This window comes from Nomascus leucogenys, chromosome 19, assembly GCF_006542625.1.
Source record: "Nomascus leucogenys isolate Asia chromosome 19, Asia_NLE_v1, whole genome shotgun sequence".
NCBI lineage: Eukaryota > Metazoa > Chordata > Mammalia > Primates > Hylobatidae > Nomascus > Nomascus leucogenys.
The window spans coordinates 3,198,075-3,218,184 of NC_044399.1; the positions used below are offsets into that span (position 1 = coordinate 3,198,075).

Below are 20,110 nucleotides of genomic sequence, written 5' to 3' on the forward strand. Positions count from 1 at the left end.
TTTTGAATCTTCTCAAATCCCCACCTAAAAACAGTACTAAAGAGCAAAACCAAAAAACTTACGGACATTTGTAACAGAGTGAGGCGACAAGTGTTGACAAGGATGTGCAGTGAACTGGAACTCTCCTGCCTGGCTGGAGGGAATGTAAAATGTGAAGTTCACACTTGGAAAAGTTTCATAGTTTCTTAAAAAGCACACACCTGCTGGCTGGGCACGGTGGCTCACACCTGTAATCCCAGCACTTTGGGAGGCTGAGGCAGGTGGATCACGAGGTCAGGAGATCGAGACCATCCTGGCTAACACGGTGAAACCCCGTCTCTACTAAAAATACGAAAAAATTAGCCGGGTGTAGTGGCAGGCACCTGTAGTCCCAGCTACTTGGGAGGCTGAAGCAGGAGAATGGTGTGAACCCGGGAGGCAAAGCTTGCAGTGAGCCGAGATCAGGCCACTGCACTCCAGCCTGGGTGACAAGAGTGAGGCTCCGTCTCCAAAAAAAAAAAAAAAAAAAAAAAAAAAGAAAAAAGAGCACACACCTGCCATATGACCCAGGCATTCCATTCCAAGGCATTTACCCAAGAGAAATAGAAGACAAAGATGAGGATATAAATGTTCACGGCAGCTTTATTTGCTTTATTTTTATTTAGAAATGGGAAATAATCGAAATATCGGTCAACAGGTAAATAAACTGTGGTATATCCATGCAACACAGAATGTGGATTATTGATGTACACAAAATGGGTGAGTGCCAAAATAATTATGCTGAGTAAAAGCAGCACCTCCCCCCACAGTACTTGCTCTGCGATTCCACTCAGATAAAATTCTAGAATATATAAATTAACCTTTAGTGAGAGAGAGCAGACTAGTGGTTGCCTGAGCATGGGGGACACGAGGGACGGTTTACAAAGGGGTGTGAAAATGCTGTTGGTGGTGATGCACATGTTCTGGCCATAGCTTCACAGGCAAATGCATCGGTCACTTTACGTATGTGCAATTCATTATCTGTCAGTTACACTTCAATAGAGCTGTTTTAAAAAGCAAGGTGGGGCTGGGTTTGGTGGCTCACACCTGTAATCCCAGCACTTTGGGAGGCTAAGGAAGGAGGATCACTGGAGGCCAGGAGTTTAAGACCAGCCTGGGCAACAGAGTGAGACACTGTTCCTATTTCAAATAACAAAACAAAACAAAAGTGGTACAATAACAACTTTTAAAACTCAAAAAGGAACAAAGAAAGAGATAAAAGAGATTCAAGAGACAGTGGCAAACACTGAAAACAGGCAATTTAGATTTCAACATACAGAGAACAGGGATCCCCACAGAAAAAAGCCAAAGCAAGAAAAATATAACACTAAACTCCAGTTCAAGCAAATCTTCTTAAAATAACAGATGTGAAGCACACACAGAAAGAGCACACCATACACTTGCAGATATGGACCAGGACAACCAATACCCACACATGACACGTTCAAATAAAACTGCCGACTTGACAGAAAAAGGAAAAAATCCTTTGGGCATCTAAGAAAAAACAGCATATGACTGTCGGGAAGAAAATAAGATTCATCAGGCTTTTCATGCATCACTTTATGCTGGAAGAAAACAGAATAAAACAAGATACTCAAAGAAAATCTGGGCCAAGAATTTCATATCCAGCAAAACTGAATTCAACATCAGAAACTCAAGGAATACTGTCCCCAAGATGACACTGACTATAGACCGGTTATGAGAACTGAACACACAGAAATGAGTCAATGGCAGTAAAAGGGAGTGATTTTTCTGACAATGTAGACACAGCGCTGTTTTCATCATCACAATTAATGCTACGGTATTAGTATTTTTTTTAAATGCTAAATGCTAAAGAGGAATAAAACAAGTGAGTGATTACGGGATATTCCATGCCATCGTCCTGTGTCTTGAGAAGCAGGATTCCGAGTGCAGGAGACACAGACATCATATAGAAGAGGCTACGTAAAGGCCCCGGGACCCTGAATTTGTATTGGGAATATCAATATAGGCTCAGAAAATATTTTTCCTTTAAATGTGTGTGTGCAATGATTTTTAAAGCTCTGTCCAAAAATCTAGAAACAATGACCAACCCGACAGCAATGAGCATCCTAAACTGGATCTGAAATACCATCTCTACCAGAGACTCTGGGAAAAATAATGGATTCCAAGTGTTAAACAGAATTAAGTTTGGCCTAAAACTGCCTCTGTACATAGTGACTTACAACCTCACTTAATGTATAAACGAACTGGGACGTGACTTGAGAGTACACTTCTGTAACAAGCAGCAGAGTCTCGCCAATCACAGGCTGAAGGCTGCCAAAACATACCTATGTGAGGTGGAGGCTGACCTGCAGTCAGTCTGGCCATGTATGTGTGTCTTTCCCTTCCTGTGGCTATAAATAAATACAGCCTGCACACAACGCACAGGGGAGCGTTCTGAACCACTTTTGGTCCTGAGTGCTACCCAGCTGAAGAAACGATTTTCTGCTCAATTAAACTGCTAACTTGTCTAAAGTTTTTCTTTTAAGACAGGTTTGGAGCAGAAGCTGTATAAAATGGGCCTAGAGCATCTTGACATGCCAGGCTGCAGGGAGCTATCAGTGACTGTGCATGTGGTCTGTGCACACATGTATGCACACGTGTGCACACTTATCAAAAGAAATCAAGAGCCAAGCTGAAGAGGCTCCCTCTCACTGACCGAGTAAGCTAGTCTGAGCTAAAGAAAGATAAAAATCACAACGGATTGAAACCCACCAAATATGCTTAACTCCACAAATTCTTTTTTTTTTTTTTTAAGACAAGGACTTGCTGTCGCCCAGGCTGGAGTGCGGTGGCACGGTCACAGCTCATGCATCCTCGACCTCCTGGGCCCAGGAGATCCTCCCATCTCAGAGGATCCTCCCATCTCAGAGGATTGTCCAGAATAGCTGGGACAACAGGCAGGCACTACCACACCCACCTGATTTTATTGTAATTTTCTGTAGAGACAGGGTATCGCTACGTTGCCCAGGCTAGTCTCAAACTCCTGGGTTCACGTGATCCTCCAGCCTCAGCCTCCCAAAGTGCTGGGATTACAGGCATAAGCCACCATGCCCAGCCCATGAATTCTTGTATATACGTAAAAACCCTTCACCACTCGCCTTCCTTGACAGACAACTAATGCATTATCTTAAAAACTTAGTGTACAAGAGCAAAGAATCAAGCATTTATCCTGCCCTTCCTATATGAACTGTACCACTGGGTAACCAAATAAGTATAAAAAAGAAAACACTTTCTTAGAAAACCATTCCAGCTAATAAAGGCAAGCAAAATGACAGAATGAGAATACCACCATTTTGCAACCCCAAATAATTAATGGATCTTGGCACTGAGCATCAGCTGCTGTCAACATGGTACTTTCCTGAGGAAAGCTCCTAACCACCTATTCTCCTGCCAAAGGGATCAAATTTGAGGCTCATCAAGCCTCTGGACCCAGCTGCCAATGTGCAGGAAACATAGAGGGCCATGCTGAACTACACCATGACCACGTGGTCAGCAAAATCTACACTGTGGGAAGCCATAGGACAAACAGGCCAGGCTCTTCAACAGATAAACGGCAGGGAAAACAGTGAGGCAGATGGGACTGCAAATGGACACTGAAGTAGTTAAAAAAGCAGACAAGACTAAACTGCCACCAAAAAACCAAGAAAGTCATTTCTGTAAAAGTCAGGATTACTTCTAGGGGCAAGGAGGGGGAGAAGAAGGAGGCTGCAGCTGCAGGGCACTTGGAGAGCCTTCTGGGGTATCTGGCAAAGTACTATTTCTTCCCCAGGTGGTGGACACAAAGGTTATTCACCTTACAATCATAATCATTCAATAAGCTATACATTTGTTTTGTGTCACTTCCTGTATGTTTTTATGATAAAAAGGTTTAAAACTAAATAAATAATCATGTCAAACTTTTATTACTTTTATTTTTTTTGAGACAGAGTCTCACTCTGTTGCCCAGGCTGGAGTGTACTGGCGCAATCTCGGCTCACTGCAACCTCCGCCTCCTGGGTTCAAGTGATTCTTGTGCCTCAGCCTCCCAAGTAGCTGGGACTACAAGCCCGTGCCACCACACCTGGATAATTTTTGTATTTTTAGTAGAGACAGGGTTTCGTCATGTTGGCCAAGCTGGTCTCAAACTCCTGACCTCAAGTGATCCGCCCCCCTTGGCCTCCCAAAGTGCTGGGATTGCAGAAGTGAGCCACCGTGCCCAGCTGGTGTCATTCTTTTTTTTTTTTTTTTTTTAATTTGCGCAGTTTTTAACAAAGGAGCCACATAAATTTTTGAAAGTTCATGTATGCATCTTGGTCTTTACAAGAGATGTTCCCAGAGAATGGCCTGGCAGCCAGGGTCGCCGCAGGCAGGCTTTGCCCTATACTAAGTGCCCAGCAAGCAGGCACATGGGGCTGAGACCCAGCACACATCCTGCCCACTGAGCTGCCTGCCCAGGCCCTGGGCAGCATGTTTCTCTAATGTACCCACGGGCACAAGTCAACTACACAAGCAGGAGACTCAATTCTGTCGACTGGACGGTAAATGGATGCTTTCAGAATACTTCCAGACTTCTGAGTTGCATCTTTTAACCAATGGTTTTTTAATTTCTTATCAAAATATAAGCCACAGCATTTTAGGCCATTTGCCTTGCTTGCCTGCAATAAAACAAGCAAGGACAGTAATGAACCCAGTAAACATAATGCGGAAATCTCACATAATTCTCCAGTCTCAAAGATGTTGAATTCATTATATACTTAACCATTTTTTATAAAAACGTGTCACAGAAGGCCACTGTGCCTGATTCCGTGTGAAAGACGCATCTGCCCATCACTGCAATGGTCCTACCTGCAGGCTATTTTCCACACCAGTAAGTACAAGTAGCAAGACCGCCACTGGCTCAAGTTCTCCCAAGGACTAAAGTCACATGGCTCAGTCTTCCGATTGTTTAGCTCCTTCTCTGGCCAATCTATCAGCTTCTTCATTGCCTATAAATCCCGAATGACCAGGAACATGCATCTGTTAAGATAAGTGTTTTCCTTTTATTTTTACTCATCTTTACATAAGCAACACATGACTATATTCTCATCATAAAAAACCATTCAGAACAGACTGCATAGCATAAGCTCAACTTCAACGCTCCTCTCCCCAAACATGATCCTCAACAGCACGCTGTCGATTCTTCATGCGTTTACGCAATGGATGTATTTACAAACATTCCATTTTGTTTTTCCACAAATTGGATTTTACCATTCATATTGCTATTTCCTACCCACTTATCAATGGCACTTGATAAGCTTTCCAGGCAAAACACATGTATGTGCAGATGGGTGGACGGATATGTATGCAACACACACACACGCTTCCGTTGCAGTGCTGTCAGAATGAATAATGTACTTATTTAACCACTGTCTACATTTATGTTGCCAAAGCAAATTTACACATCAGGCTACCAAACTGTTATCAGTGGTTCTGGGAAGGCAGAACAAGGCAGGGTTGAGACAATGGTTGCAGTTTAATTTGTTCTGTATTGCTTGAAAAAAACTTTTTAATAAAGATGATCTATGATTTTAAAAAATGGTCCATCTTGGAATAAAAGTTCTATTACCAAGGCTTTATCACACAACCTTACTATTGTTTAAAACAAAATACACTGATAGTTTTATTTAACATTATGATGCATTCCAAAGAAATGAACAGGGTGACATACAGCTGTCATAGTAATGCCACGTGCCCAGGTTGGGTGTTACTTCGTGTTTTTTTTTTTTTTTTTTTTTTTGAGACAGAGTCTCCCCTGTCCCCAGGCTGGAGTGCAGTGGCGCAATCTCGGCTCACTGCAAGCTCCGCCTCCCGGGTTCACGCCATTCTCCTGCCTCAGCCTCTCCAAGTAGCTGGGACTACAGGCGCCCGCCGCCGCGCCCAGCTAATTTTTTGTATTTTTAGTAGAGACGGGGTTTCACCGTGGTCTCGATCTCCTGACCTCGCGATCCACCCGCCTCGGCCTCCCAAAGTGCTGGGATTACAAGCGTGAGCCACCGCACCCGGCCTTACTTTGTGTTCTTAACAAAATATAAGGATCATAGAACATCCCACAAACCACACTGCCTGTGTATTCCATGCCTAGTGATACTCTCACTAAAATTGTATTACTTGTGGTTGCAGTGAGCCAAGATTGCGCCACGGCACTCCAGCCTGGGCAACAGTGCGAGACTCCGTCTCAAAACAATAAATAAAAGTTTGACATGATTACTTATTTAGTTGTAAACCTTTTTATCATAAAACAAAAACATGTAGGAAGTGACACAAAACAAATGTAATCCCAGCACTTTGAGAGGCCAAGGCAGGTGGATTGTTTGAGGTCGAGTTCAAGACCAGCCTGGGTAACATGACAAAACCCCATCGCTACTAAAAGTACAAAAATTAGCCAGGTGTGGTGGCATATGCCTGTAATTCCAGATACTTGGGAGGCTGAGGCACGAGAATCACTTGAACCCAGAAGGCAGAGGTTGCAATGAGATGACACCATAGCATGGGGTGACAGAGTGAGACCTATCTCAAAAACCAAACCAAACCAAACCAAAAAACTGTATTACTTGTATGATAAGGAAAAGAATCAAATGTGTGTATGTGGGTGGGTTTGTTTTGTTTTGTTGAGACAGGGTCTCGCTCTGTCGCCCAGGCTACAGTGCAGTGGTGCAATCTTGGCTCACTGCAACCTCGACCTCCTCAGCTCAAGTTATCCTCTCACCTCAGCGTCCTGAGTAACTAGACTACAGGCATGCGCCACTACACCTGGCTAATTTTTTATTTTTTCTAGAAACAGAGTCTCACCATGTTATCCAGGCTGGTCTCGAACTTCTCAGCTCAAGTAGCCCCTTTGGGCCTCCTAAAGTGGGTTACAGATGTGAACCACTGAGCCCAGGCTCAAATATGTTTTTTGTTTTTTTTTTTTTTGAGACGGGGTCTTGGAGTCTCACATCATTGCTCAGGCTGGAGTGCAGTGGTGCGATCTCAGCTCACTGCAACTTCCGCCTCCTGGGTTCAAGTGATTCTTCCGCCTCAACCTCCTGAGTAGCTGGGACTACAGGCACACACCCCCATGCCCGGCTAATTTTTGTATTTTTTAATAGAGATGGGGTTTCACCATACTGGCCAGGCTGGTCTTGAACTCCTGACCTCGTGGTCCACCCACCTCAGCCTCCCAAAGCGCTGGGATTACAGGCGTGAGCCACCGCGCCCAGCCTCAAGTATGTTTTAATATACATTATGATATTAATTTCATGGAAATTGTTATGTCATTAAACCACTTACATAAACCATTAATCTCTAGTAAACTTAGCTTATTTGGTCATAGTAGCCATAGGACATGAACATTTAAGATACTCACCCACTGAATGTCCATCCCCTGGGTCAGCCTCTCCAGTGCCACAAAGTCCTCTTTGTTGATCACCTCTTTCCCTGCACTTGTCTTCCACCCATTTTTCTTCCAACCTTGAACCCAGTTAGTTATACCTACAAAAATGCATGATCACTGGTGAGTCAATCTTGAGTGTCCTGCCTTTTTCACCTCCTTCGTCTTACCTCTTATAATTGATCCCACTTGTATTCTGAGTCACCATCCTTGACTATTCACTTCCTTAGCTGGCCTTAGTTGCTTTGGCCTTTGGCACAGCCTGAAATAGCCCCTTCTCTTCCCTTTCCCCTAACTTGTATTCTACCTACAGCTGTCAGCTTAAGATGTCATTTCTCCCAGGAGCCTTCCCCAGCCTCGTAAGCATCCCCTACATGCTCCTATTCAGGGCATTTCCCAAAGAAGCAGTCAACACGCCATCTTAAGTGACTTAGACACACACAGACTAGAAGTAACACTAGAGCAGAGCCACTTCCACTTCTGACTGCATCTCCAGTGCCTGGCAAAGAAATAAGCAGGTGGAAAACATCGGAGCAGCAGAAGGGAGACTCCGAAATCCTCACTCTTTGCTTAGTACCTGACAAACCAATGTCACCTTCCCTGTTCCCATTTGGGTCCTGCCCTGTTACAACACCTCCTACCAATTTCCCTTCACAGTTACTGGAAAAACAGAAGAAATCAAATGTGAAAGCTTACCATTTATTGTAAACATACTGTCTGTATACAGAACCAGTTTATTGATGTTTTGAGTCTTTGCTTGTTCAATGGCTTTGCAGGCTGCCTTGAAAAGACAAGTCGATAGTCATGCTGCAGAAAATGTTCAACTTTGACATTACTGAAGTTCAAAAGTACTTTGAAATTGAAACATCCCCTCTGTACTGTGATGATTATATTCTCTGTAGGAAACATCACTATACATACAATTCTCCTGTGTAGACATGTATTTGAAATAAGTTTTTAGAATTTTTCTACAAAATTCCTATTTTTCAAAATTGTTATTAAACCCAAGTCTCTTCTTCAAATATCTTATATGTATAGGTAGAAAAAAAAAGAAGCAGTTTATTTGATAATTTCATACTCAATGCTCAAAAATGAGAGGCTTAAACGTATCTGATAACTTACATGAATTTCTGCTCTTTGGTTTGTCTGCCGCCCAGGAAGTCTAATGCCTACATTTCTGTTTCAAAACAGTACAAAAGAAAATAAAAGTATAAAGTGAATTCTCAAAGTGATTCTTCTTAATGGATAACGATAAACTAGTGTGTATTCTTATTTGAAATATAAAAGCATCATATAAAAATCAAACTAACGGAGAGACTCCCAGAAGCAGAGAGGAGCACACAGGTTTCCACACTCGGGCACCTTCTGACTCTCCTGGGTTCCACTAGGGCAGAGGAAGTAAAAGCTAGTTCTCTGAGGACCCTGAGTTCGGCCCTATGGCTGCAGTGGAAGAATCCCAGGAGAAAACTCAGGAAGAAGAATGGACAGAGTGAGACTTCAGACTGAAACTACCAAAATCCTCCAGGAAGTAAAGGAGGAAAATGAAATCAAGGAACCAAAAAAACCCTCAGACAAGTTATTTAAAATCTGGGGTCACCAGGAGATCCAGAGTTTCCTAAAAGAATGAGCAATTTTTGGGCCAGGGGTGGTGGCTCATACCTGTGATCTCGGCACTTTGGGAGGACAAGGTGGGAGGATCGCGTGAGCCCAGAAATTTGAGCCCAGCCTGGGCAACGTAGTGAGACTTCAACTCTACTGAAAAAAAGACTCCTCTTGGGAGGCCGAGGTGGGCGGATCACGAGGTCAGAAGATCGAGACCATCCTGGCTAACACGGTGAAACCCCGTCTCTACTAAAAATACAAAAAATTAGCCGGGCCTGGTGGCGGGCACCTGTAGTCCCAGCTACTCGGGAGGCTGAGGAAGCAGAATGGCGTGAACCTGGGAAGTGGAGCTTGCAGTGAGCCGAGATCACACCACTGCACTCCAGCCTGGGCGACAGAGAGAGACTCCGTCTCAGGAAAAAAAAAAAAAAAAGACTCCTCCCCAGGGCAAGAAAGAAACACCAAAGCCAGGTGCGGTAGCTCACACCCATAATCCCAACACTTTGGGAGGCCAAGGTGGGAGGATCGCTTGAGCCCAGAAGGTCAAGGCTGCAGTGAGCTGTGTTTGTGCCACTGCACTCCATCCTGGGCAACAGTGTGAGACCCTGTCTTAAAAAAAAAAAAAAAAGCAAAGGAAGTAAAGCTGAAGCACCTGACGTTCTGAAAAGCAATGCCGCTTAGCCCCAACATGAACCGAAGCTGCTCCTCTGCTACCCCCTGGCAGAGCTACTTACCTGCAGGTTTTCCCAATAATCAACCAATAAGCAGATCCCACCTCATCTTTTCACAAGTTGTGGAACATGATTCAGTAAAACTCAGCTTCCTTTGTTTACTTACAAAGGATGGCCCGGCCCCCAGTAAACGCCGATTCCTGCTCGTGGCCTTCTACGCCCATTACTGGAGCAGCAGCCATCAGTGTAGACGACAACGAAGTCTCCTGTGGGAAAGGGGAAGTAAACGCTGCTGGGCTGACCTTACTAAAAACTGAAATTCACCTCAAAAGTCCACTAGGTCGACATAGCATTTTAAACCGAGAGGGTATTTTACAATGCTGCAGACGTTTTCTCTCTAGGAAAACATGCTCAATTCCTTACAAGGGGGCACCTAACGTTTATGCTTGGAATCTACTTACATTTTGATCTCATAGGCCAGGCAAGTTCAAGGTGAAGGCAGTCACTTTGTAAAACTAGAGCCTGCTGCAGTAAGAACTACTGTTCACAGCCCACACTGAGGGTTCAAAGGACAATGACTCTGTCTCCATGGCAGGGTCACCTTCACTCCCAGGGAGCTGTCTGCCCAGAGACAAGCAGTGCCTCAGCATGACGGTGACCCTGCCTGCCAGAGGGCCCAGTCTCCTGACCAGTGCTGGTCTCATTTCTTCCCTGGCATATTTGCTGCTAGTTAAGTGTGGTTCCCGTCTTTGCTTCTTTCTCTCTAGATACAGGGTGTGATTGACACACCAAGGCTATAAAGAACAAGGTAAAAAAAGGACTGATGGGGGCACTCTCAGGCCACTGGTGACCAGGACACTTCAGTAGTGTGGTGGGAGCAGAGGTCAGGTTGCAAAGTGTTAAAAGAGCTGGGCGAGAGGGCAAATAGAGGTGGTATGCGCAGGACGTGGAAGTACTTGTCCGAAGGACGGCGGACTGAGCTCAGCGGCAGCAAAGGGGCAGAGATGGGGATGTGCTCCTCACAGGAACGGGCCCGAGAGCCAAGGGGAGTGTGGGTGTCGGGCAAGGCTCCTCAGTTCGGCTGGAACTTGACTGTATCAGCATGACTACAAAGTTCCCGCCCAGCCACTGAACTGTCTCAGGAGCCAGCACCTGCTATCCGCCATGTTCCACGCCACCAAGCCTCCAGCAACGGTCAGTGTCTGGAAACGGCTCATCTCCCTGTGACTCCACAAATCTTTGCTTCAATTCCTACTAGTAAATCACCAAATAAAGAATACTTGTTTGATCTTTTTTTACATAACTGCAAAACGTATCTATAAATAATACAGCTTGGCAAAACATTTTCTACTGGTTTCCCTTGAATTAAATTAGAACCTATAAATATACTGATTTATATTTTTTAATGCTACTTATTTCTATTTTCTGCTCATATGTGTAAAAGACACAAAGGAGACTTCTATTCTGTGAGTCATTCAATACATACAACTGATTCCTGGAGAAAGGTAGCAGAAAAGTTCACTACTACCTTGCTTCTCAGGATAAAATAGAATCTCCTGTTTTCCAAAGACTGAGTATGAAAGGTTAAAATGCTGGTGCTAATCAATTATAACAGGCAGCTGCGTGAGGTGTTTCTTATTTGAAAAAGCTGGAGTCTTCACATTTTATCTTAAGTACTGTATACATAGGGAATACTGGTATGTCAAAAGATTGCAGTTGTTCATTTACATGTAAGGGTTTTCCTAAGATCATCCAAGTTTAATTCTGCACCACTTGATTATAAATAATGGCCTTAGTGATTTCTAAATAATCTTTACACATAAGAATGAAGATGATAAACACCAGCTCAAACTCCCCCCATTAAGTGGGAAAAACCTTTTACACATAACATTTTCATGACGGTTGTATTAAAATCTGAAACCCCAAGGAAGATGTACCCATGTAGGAAAACGTGTCTCTGCTAACTGGAGGCGCCGGCTCCACGCTCGGCTTCATGTGCTTTGCATATGGCTCTGCGCTTTCATCTCCATCTCCATCTCCATCCAGTGGCTCACGGAGTCGCTTGCTGGCTTTCGTCTCCGATTCTTGTCCATGTTGATTTTCCTGCCCTGAAAGAGAGTCCACTCGTGAGCTGGAAACAGTGAACATAACACGAAATGCTAGAGAATGAAGACATTCAGTAAATTATTTAGTATTATTAAATCAGACTTAAAAACACCCTCTGCATGTGGCCCTACAATGAGGGAAATGAGGGAATGACTCCCTCCACGCCATCTCAACCCCCTCCACGCCACTCAACCCCCTCCACGCCATCTACCCCTCCACGCCACCTCACCCCTCCACGCCACCTCTACCCCCTCCACGCCACCTCAACCCCCTCCACGCCACCTCAACCCCCTCCACGCCACCTCAACCCCCTCCACGCCACCTCAACCCCCTCCACGCCACCCTACCCCCTCCACGCCACCTCAACCCCCTCCACGCCACCTCAACCCCTCCACGCCACCTCTACCCCTCCACGCCACCTCAACCGCATCCACGCCACCTCAACCGCATCCACGCCGTCTCTACCCCTCCACGCCGTCTCTACCCCCTCCACGCCGTCTCTACCCCCTCCACGCCGTCTCACCCCTCCACGCCGTCTCTACCCCTCCACGCCGTCTCGACCCCATCCACGCCGTCTCACCCCTCCACGCCGTCTCACCCCCTCCACGCCGTCTCGACCCCCTCCACGCCGTCTCGACCCCCTCCACGCCGTCTCGACCCCCTCCACGCCGTCTCGACCCCCTCCACGCCGTCTCGACCCCCTCCACGCCGTCTCGACCCCCTCCACGCCGTCTCGACCCCCTCCACGCCGTCTCGACCCCCTCCACGCCGTCTCGACCCCCTCCACGCCGTCTCGACCCCATCCACGCCGTCTCGACCCCATCCACGCCGTCTCGACCCCATCCACGCCGTCTCGACCCCATCCAGCCGTCTCGACCCCTCCACGCCACCTCGACCCCTCCACGCCACCTCGACCCCCTCCACACCACCTCAACCCATCCACACCATCTCAGACTTACAAGGGAATGACCCCATCCACACCATCTCAGACTCTGATACTCTGTGAAATAATTCTAAATTTTTCAAGATAAGTTTGATAAAGACAATGTGAAGACAATAGCAAGACTTCTGTTGAAAGTAAAATCTGGTTGGCCGGGCGCAGTGGCTCACGCCTATAATCCAAGCACTTTGGGAGGCCAAGGTGTGTGGATCACCTGAGGTTGGGAGTTCGAGACCAGCCTGACCAATATGGAGAAACCCCGTCTCTACTAAAAATACAAAATTAGCTGGGAGTGGTGGCGCATGCCTGTAGTTCCAGCTACTTGGGAGGCTGAGGCAGGAGAATCGCTTGAACCTGGGAGGCAGACGTTGTGGTGAGCCAATATCGTGCCATCACACTCCAGCCTGGGCAACAAGAGTGAAACTCCGTTTCAAAGAAAAAAAAGAAAAAAAAAAAAAAGAAAGTAAAATGTGGTGCTGATGGAGATAATGATACCAACAGTTTGTGACCCTTTAGGGATCATGGACAGTTTGAAATCAAAGGGGTTCTTTCTCCAGGAAAAACATGGCCCAAAATTGTGTATATAACATCAGTGGTGTTGCTGGGTGCAGTGATGCGTATCTATAGTTCCTGCTACTCAGGAGGCTGACATACGAGTATCACTTGAGCCCGGGTTTGAATCCAACCTGGCCAACATAGCAAGACCCCTTTGCTTAAAAATAAATAAATCTAAAAAAAAATGAGTTGTGTACATGGTTCAGCCCCTCCCTGCCTCAAATACAACTACATGGACACTAAGTTAAGAAGCCCTAGGAGGGCTTAGAGGGTGCAGGTTAGTCTAGCTTGAATAAACAGATAATGGGACATATTAAGAAAGGGAAACAGGGCTGGGAAGCCGAGGCGGGCAAATCATTTGAGCTCAGGAGTTCAAGACCAGCCTGGTCAACATGGTGAAACCTTGTCTCTACTAAAAATACAAAAATTAGCCAGGCGTGGTGGCGGGTGCCTGTAATCCCAGCTACTCGGGAGGCTGAGGCAGGAGAATGGCGTGAACCCAGGAAGCGGAGCTTGCAGTGAGCAGAGATCGTGCCACACTGCACTCCAGCCTGGGCGACAGCGAGACTCCGTCTCAAAAAAAAAAAAAAAAACAAAAGGAAACAGAAACCAGAAACTAAAACGGAGCAACTGGGCCCCTTCAGGGGCAGTACTCTTGCAGTTTTTCTTTTGCAACGAAGTTTGTCTTCAGGGGGAACTCAAGGTTAATCCCAAATAGATTTTTTTTTTTTTTTTTTGAGACAGAGTCTCGCTCTGTGCCCAGGCTGGAGTACAGTGGCGCAATCACGGCTCACTGCAACTTCCGCCTCCCTGGTTCAAGCAGTTCTCTGCCGCAGCCTCCCAAGTAGCTGGGATTACAGGCACCCACCACCACACCCGGCTATTTTTTTGTATTTTTAGTAGAGATGGGGTTTCACCATCTTGGCCAGGCTGGTCTTGAACTCCTGACCTCGTGATCCACCCGCCTTGGCCTCCCACAGTGCTGGGATCACAGGCGTGAGCCACTGCGCCCGGCCCCAAGGAGATTCTTAATATCATCTCAGAGTTATCTGGGAAGGGCCCATATCTCACTCACTGGGTAATATTACGGCAGCTGAAGTAGAACAGCTAAATTAGACCAGGGCTCAAAAAACCAGAGTTTCAATTTGTGCTATACCTTTTATCAGCTGCGAACTCCATCAACTGAATTAAACCCTCTGGGCTTCTGTAAAATGAGGCCCTGGGCTAAATGATCTGAAACGACTTTTCCTTAAACTGTCATTTTATGGAGTGAAAATAAGGACACAGGAGCAACCAACTACCTGCAAACTAACAACCCTAACCCAACATTACAGGATTCACCTCCAGCTCTCAACTCCTAAACCAGGGATGGAGAAATGGGGCACGAACGTCACAGAACACCTACTAGAAAGGAACAAGAAAATCTCTGGAGCTTCTCAACCCACACCTCTCGGAACGCTAAGGGAGCCGGGCAACACTTGACTGATTGATCAGCATGACGTCAGCAACGGCTGGCGTTTCCATGGCCAGATTTTGTTTTCACACACTCATCTCCAAAACGTTCCTCTAGGTACTCTACTGAAGTAAATGCAAATACTCTGGTCCAGGTTAAAGTGTCATTTTGTAGAACCTTAACACTGATATAAATATTGGTTTTACTTACTATAACAGAGATGGACACTTTTTACAGAACAGATAAGACTTGGAAGGAGGAAAAAACCACACTTGTCAGTTAAGGTTTACTTCATGGCCAGGCGCGGTGGCTCAAGCCTGTAATCCCAGCACTTTGGGAGGCCGAGGCGGGCGGATCACGAGGTCAGGAGATCGAGACCATCCTGGCTAACACAGTGAAAACCCGTCTCTACTAAAAATACAAAAAATTAGCCGGGCATGGTGGCGGGTGCCTGTAGTCCCAGCTACTCGGGAGGCTGAGGCAGGAGAATGGCGTGAACCCGGGAGGCGGAGCTTGCAGTGAGCCGAGATCGCGCCACTGCACTCCAGCCTGGGCGACAGAGCAAGACTCCGTCTCAAAAAAAAAAAAGGTTTACTTCACAAAATTGTGGTTTTTAAGTAAATTAACCTTAAATCAGCTTATATAAACCATAAGAACCAGTAAATAGCTCAATAATTCTTTTTGTTGTTGTTGTTTTTGTTTTGTTTTTTTTTTATGAGACGGAGTCTTGCTCTGTCACCCAGGCTGGAGTGCAGTGGCGCGATCTCCGCTCACTGCAAGCTCCGCCTCCCGGGTTCACGCCATTCTCCTGCCTCAGCCTCGCCGAGTAGCTGGGACTACAGGCGCCCGCCACCACGCCCAGCTAATTTTTTGTATTTTTAGTAGAGACGGAGTTTCACCGTGGTCTCGATCTCCTGACCTCATGATCCGCCCGCCTCGGCCTCCCAAAGTGCTGGGATTACAAGCGTGAGCCACCGCGCCCGGCCTCAATAATTCTAAAATAAGGATAAATGTAATATTAAAAAACAAAAAACTGTAAAGGGGGCTAACACTTTTTCTTTGATACAGATCTGAATCATTAAAGGCATTAAATCTCGATTTATAGAAGTAAGTCACTGACTAGGAGGTCTCTAAAGTTTAAAGAAGTAGATTCACAAAGAACTAGCTTGCTTTAAGATTTAGAGTACTTAATAAAAACAGAAACATACTTACATTGGAAGAATTGAGATACAAATAAATTACTGATTGATTAAAAACAAAAAATTTGTGAAAAGGAAAATTATGAAAAGGAAGTATCAAGAACCCAGCAAAGAAGGAAAGAGCCATATTTTCAAACCTGCTTTCTGTCTCAAACTGATTTTTCCACCTGGGTAGAAAAACGAACAGCTGTAACAGTGAGGAGGCGGCTCAGCATTACTGCCTCCATTCTCCCCTAACATCCCCGTAGTGGTATCGTATAGGCCGAGTGAACTATGGGAAGAATTTATAGTTTAAAGCAAGGATGACAGTGGTCTGTTCCCAAAACTAACCCCCAAGGAGATAAAGAGGGAGTACACGCAAGTAACAGTGTTATGTTGAAGACTTATAGGAGGAGCATCATGGCCTGACCAAGGACAGAGAAGTTTCACAATCCCCTTGGACCCTCACTGCCATCCAGATGTCTGTGCTCATCGGTCACCTCCTGATCTCACCTCCGCCTTTCTTTCCCCTTCCCTTAACATAAAAGAAGTCTCAAGTTCTATTAACTTAAGATGGTTCTTCAGGACATTAGTCCACCATCTTCTTGGCTTGTTGGCTCTCGGAAAAAAGTCGCCTTCCTTGCCCCAACACCTTGTCTCTCAGCTTATTGGCTGTCATGCAGTAAGCAGTAAGAACTGTCACATCGATGAGCCTTTTTCATGTGTCCTCATTCTGAAACAGAACCTCCTTTAAAAGCTATTGAAGAGAGAGAGGGTGAAGCAGATGCACTGAGTGAGGGTCGACCCTGCTTTGCAAACTAACTCTTCAGGGCTCCATTCTGGACACCACCTGCCTTGCTCTAAATTGCGCTTTGTCCAGGATTGTTACGATGATTCAAAGGAGCAGTTGTTCAGGTTCAAGCATCTCAATGGCCTCTAGAGAGGCTGTTCAAGATACGGTAATTAAAACTATGCTCTGCTCAGTCTTAATTTGCTGTAGTAAAAAGTCTGTAAGTAACATTTATGTAAGATCACCTCCTCAGTGTAGATCCGGAAATATGTGTAAAATCTTGTGCTCTAAAGTTGTCCCTGCTCATCTGAGTCTGCATAATGGGCTTTAAACTTCAAATTATATTGGGCATTAATCTTATATTGGGCTTTAAACTTTGAATAACCATACTTTCTATAACACATACAATTGGAAGAAATTGGCCAGGCGTGGTGGCTCATGCCTGGAATCCTAACACTTTGGGAGGCCAAGGCAGGTGAATCATTTGAGGTCAGGAGTTCAAGACCAGCCTGGCCAATATGGTGAAATCCCATCTGTACTAAAAAAAAATACAAAAATTAGCCGGGTATGGTGGCATGCACCTGTAACCCCAGCTACTCAGGAAGCTGAAGCACGAGAATCGCTTGAACCCAGGAGGCAGAGATTGCAGTGAGCCAAGATTGTGCCACTGCACTCCAGCCTGGGCAACAGAGACTCTGTCTCAAGGAAAAAAAAAAAAAGAAGAAGAAATTCAGATTGTGTGACTCTGTCCTCAATAAAAAGGAAACACCACAAAGGGGCATGCCATGGAAAGAACCACACTCATTCCTGTAAACTGTAGCCCATTCAGTCCAATAACTATGCAAGTATTTTTTTATTTTTATTTTTTTTTGACGAGTCTTGCCCTGTCACCCAAGCTGGAGTGCAGTGGTGCAATCTCGGCTCACTGCAACCTCCACTTCCCAGGCTCAAGCAGTTCTCCCGCCTCAGCCTCCCAAGTAGCTGGGATTACAGGCGTGCACCACCACGCCCAGCTAATTTTTGTATTTTAGTAGAGACGGAGTTTCATCATGTTGGCCAGGCTGGACAAGCATTTTTTTTTAAAAGACAGGGAATTATGGCATAAAAGGCTGAATGGAACAGGAGAGCTGAGTCCTGGCTTATCCCTAATACTGTAAGTAATATGAACCACTATTTGTAACTGCTTTCAGCCTGTTCCTTAACTTGTAAAATGAAAACAATCACACAAGGTTCTCTACATGCCTAGAGGGTAGCTACACAGATCAAATGCCATTTGGCATATGAAAGCCTTTGAATAGGTTAAAATGTCACACTGACATGAGAGGTGACTACCTTCTGAAACTTCCGGGCTTGCAGATTTCCTGACAAAGGCCCAGGCCTCATCCTCTGTGGCAAACTTCTTAAATCTGGCAGCAGGAAACCGGTCCACCTGTGCTTTGCACTCAGTCCTGGAAAAGATGTGCAATGTTATTTCCTTCTTCCCTCTCTAACCTATCCCTTTAGTACGATTCTTAAGGTTGGAAATACAGTTGTCCCTTGGTATCTGAGGGAAACTAATTCCAGGAAGTCCTCCACCCCCATCACAGATACCAACATCAGATGATGCTTAAGTCCTTTGTATAAAATGGTGTATCTGCACATAACCTACACACCTTCTTGTATGCTTTAAATCATCTCTAGTTTATAATACCTAATACAATGTATGTAGTTGTTGTATTGTCTTTGTATGTGTATTTTAAAACTGTATTCTATTGTAATTTTTTCCAAATATTTTTGATCTATGGTTAGCTGAAACTGAACATGCAAACTGGATATGGAGGACCAATTTTAGCGTGAAAAGGGCAGAGTCGCACCTTATAGTTTTATCCTGCACGTCAGACTCTACACCTGTGTTCTACCGTATGCCAGCCAGCCAGCACACCAGCACCATAAGGCTTTCGTCAAACTCAAAGCATAACAAAATACTGGGGTCTTTGAAAAAAATATTAACCATTTCATTACAACAAAAAGGTCAACTTCTGAGATGCTTCTTCCTCAATACTATAGCTGCCGTGCATGGGGAAACACAGGTAACGAACTTTGGGATCTTGTAGTGGAAGAATTCTGGTGGTAGAGTCAGAACAGCTGGGCTCAAGTCCTTTCTCTGTCAGTTACGTGCCCTGGGAACTTCCTGACCACAGGAACAACACCTGAAAGTGAGAATAATCCCTCTCACCTCCAAGGGTTGTTACAAGGATCCAACTGCAATACTGGCTTAGTAGAATTTACCTTTTTAAAAAGGGAAGATTAGATTAGGTACTGAGTTCTAGTCCCAATTTAGCTGGTACGGAAAATCTTCTGGTAATGGGGGTTAGTTCTGATTACGTGTTACTTTTTGTTGCACTTTAACTGCAACAAAGATGAAGGATTAAACTTGGGGCTTATTAGGCCACCCCTAACCTTTACTCGACGTTTCTGGTATTTCAAACAAGTCTTCGGCGCAGTCCAGTCCCCGGCCGTGAGCCTCCTGGAACCCCGCCGGCCGAGCAGGAAAACGAGGCGGTCCCCCGACCACCCACAGCCACAGCTCGCGGCACAGACTCGGACCGCCAGGCTCCCGCCGCCGGGGTTAGCCGAGCTCCGGCCTCCCTCGACCCCGATGCCGGCAGGGAGGCGCCTCGGCGGGCGGGCCACTCACCAGGTCAGAAAGACCCCGGTCTTGCGGCCCCTCCTCACGGCATAGAACATCCCGAACCCGCGAGTGCCGCGGCGGCAGGGCACGGCGGCCAAGGCGACTCTGTGGGCCAGGAACAGAAGCCAGCTCATCACTCACTCCCGGCACCGGGAAGCATTTCGACTCCCGGCCCAGCGTGGGCGCGACCCGCCAGCGGTCACCACCGCACTTCCGTCCCCGGCGCGGGAAGATGACGCACGTCTGGACGGAGTCCTGATGAGGGCACGGACCTAACGAGGGGCGGGGTCGTAGGGCGGAGCCCGGAGCCCGGCCCCTGACGAGCCCGAGTTCGTCAACTTCCTGTCGGTACTTGAAGAAGCGGAGCCAGGGCTGAGGTCCCGAAGGCGGGCGAGGTTTGGGATGGGGTGGGGCCTATGGGAGAGGGGCCTTAGGCGTACCTGGCCGGGCGGAAGCCCTGGGCCTGGCAGAGGAAGGTCGAGGTGGGCCGTGTGGGGCCCCTTCTCTCCCTGCCCCCAGGCCGCAGTTCGGGGGCCACCGCCCGGCGTGCTCGGGTCATCTCGGGAAGCCCTCGAACCCCCTGGCGCCCGGCACCCACGTGCGGTAACCGCGGCTCCTCGAGAGCTCCAGGGATGCGGATCTACAGTAACGGCTGTGGCCAAATGAATGAATGCACATTTTTTAGTGGGCAGAAAGATGTTAGGATTCATGAGTT

General features: G+C 46.3%; 1 protein-coding gene across 2 annotated transcripts; it reads right to left on the reverse strand.

Annotated features, from left to right (window-relative positions):
• Positions 1–1,844: 1,844 nt before the first annotated feature.
• RNASEH1 (ribonuclease H1) lies at positions 1,845–19,905 on the reverse strand. 2 transcript variants are annotated; one of them, XM_030799272.1, is made up of 8 exons: positions 19,402–19,640; positions 18,057–18,172; positions 11,640–11,810; positions 9,869–9,968; positions 8,552–8,606; positions 8,126–8,210; positions 7,406–7,530; positions 1,845–5,037 (listed from the first exon to the last, which is right to left on the reverse strand). In XM_030799272.1, exons 1-8 carry the CDS (start codon positions 19,527–19,529, stop codon positions 4,951–4,953), a joined length of 867 nt encoding a protein of 288 aa, XP_030655132.1. In that variant the 5' UTR covers positions 19,530–19,640; the 3' UTR covers positions 1,845–4,950. The 2 variants fall into 2 exon arrangements, with proteins under 2 accessions (XP_030655132.1, NP_001272958.1); NM_001286029.1 differs by lacking the exon at positions 7,406–7,530 and having other exon boundaries at positions 4,951–5,037; positions 8,091–8,210; positions 19,402–19,905.
• Positions 19,906–20,110: the final 205 nt, after the last annotated feature.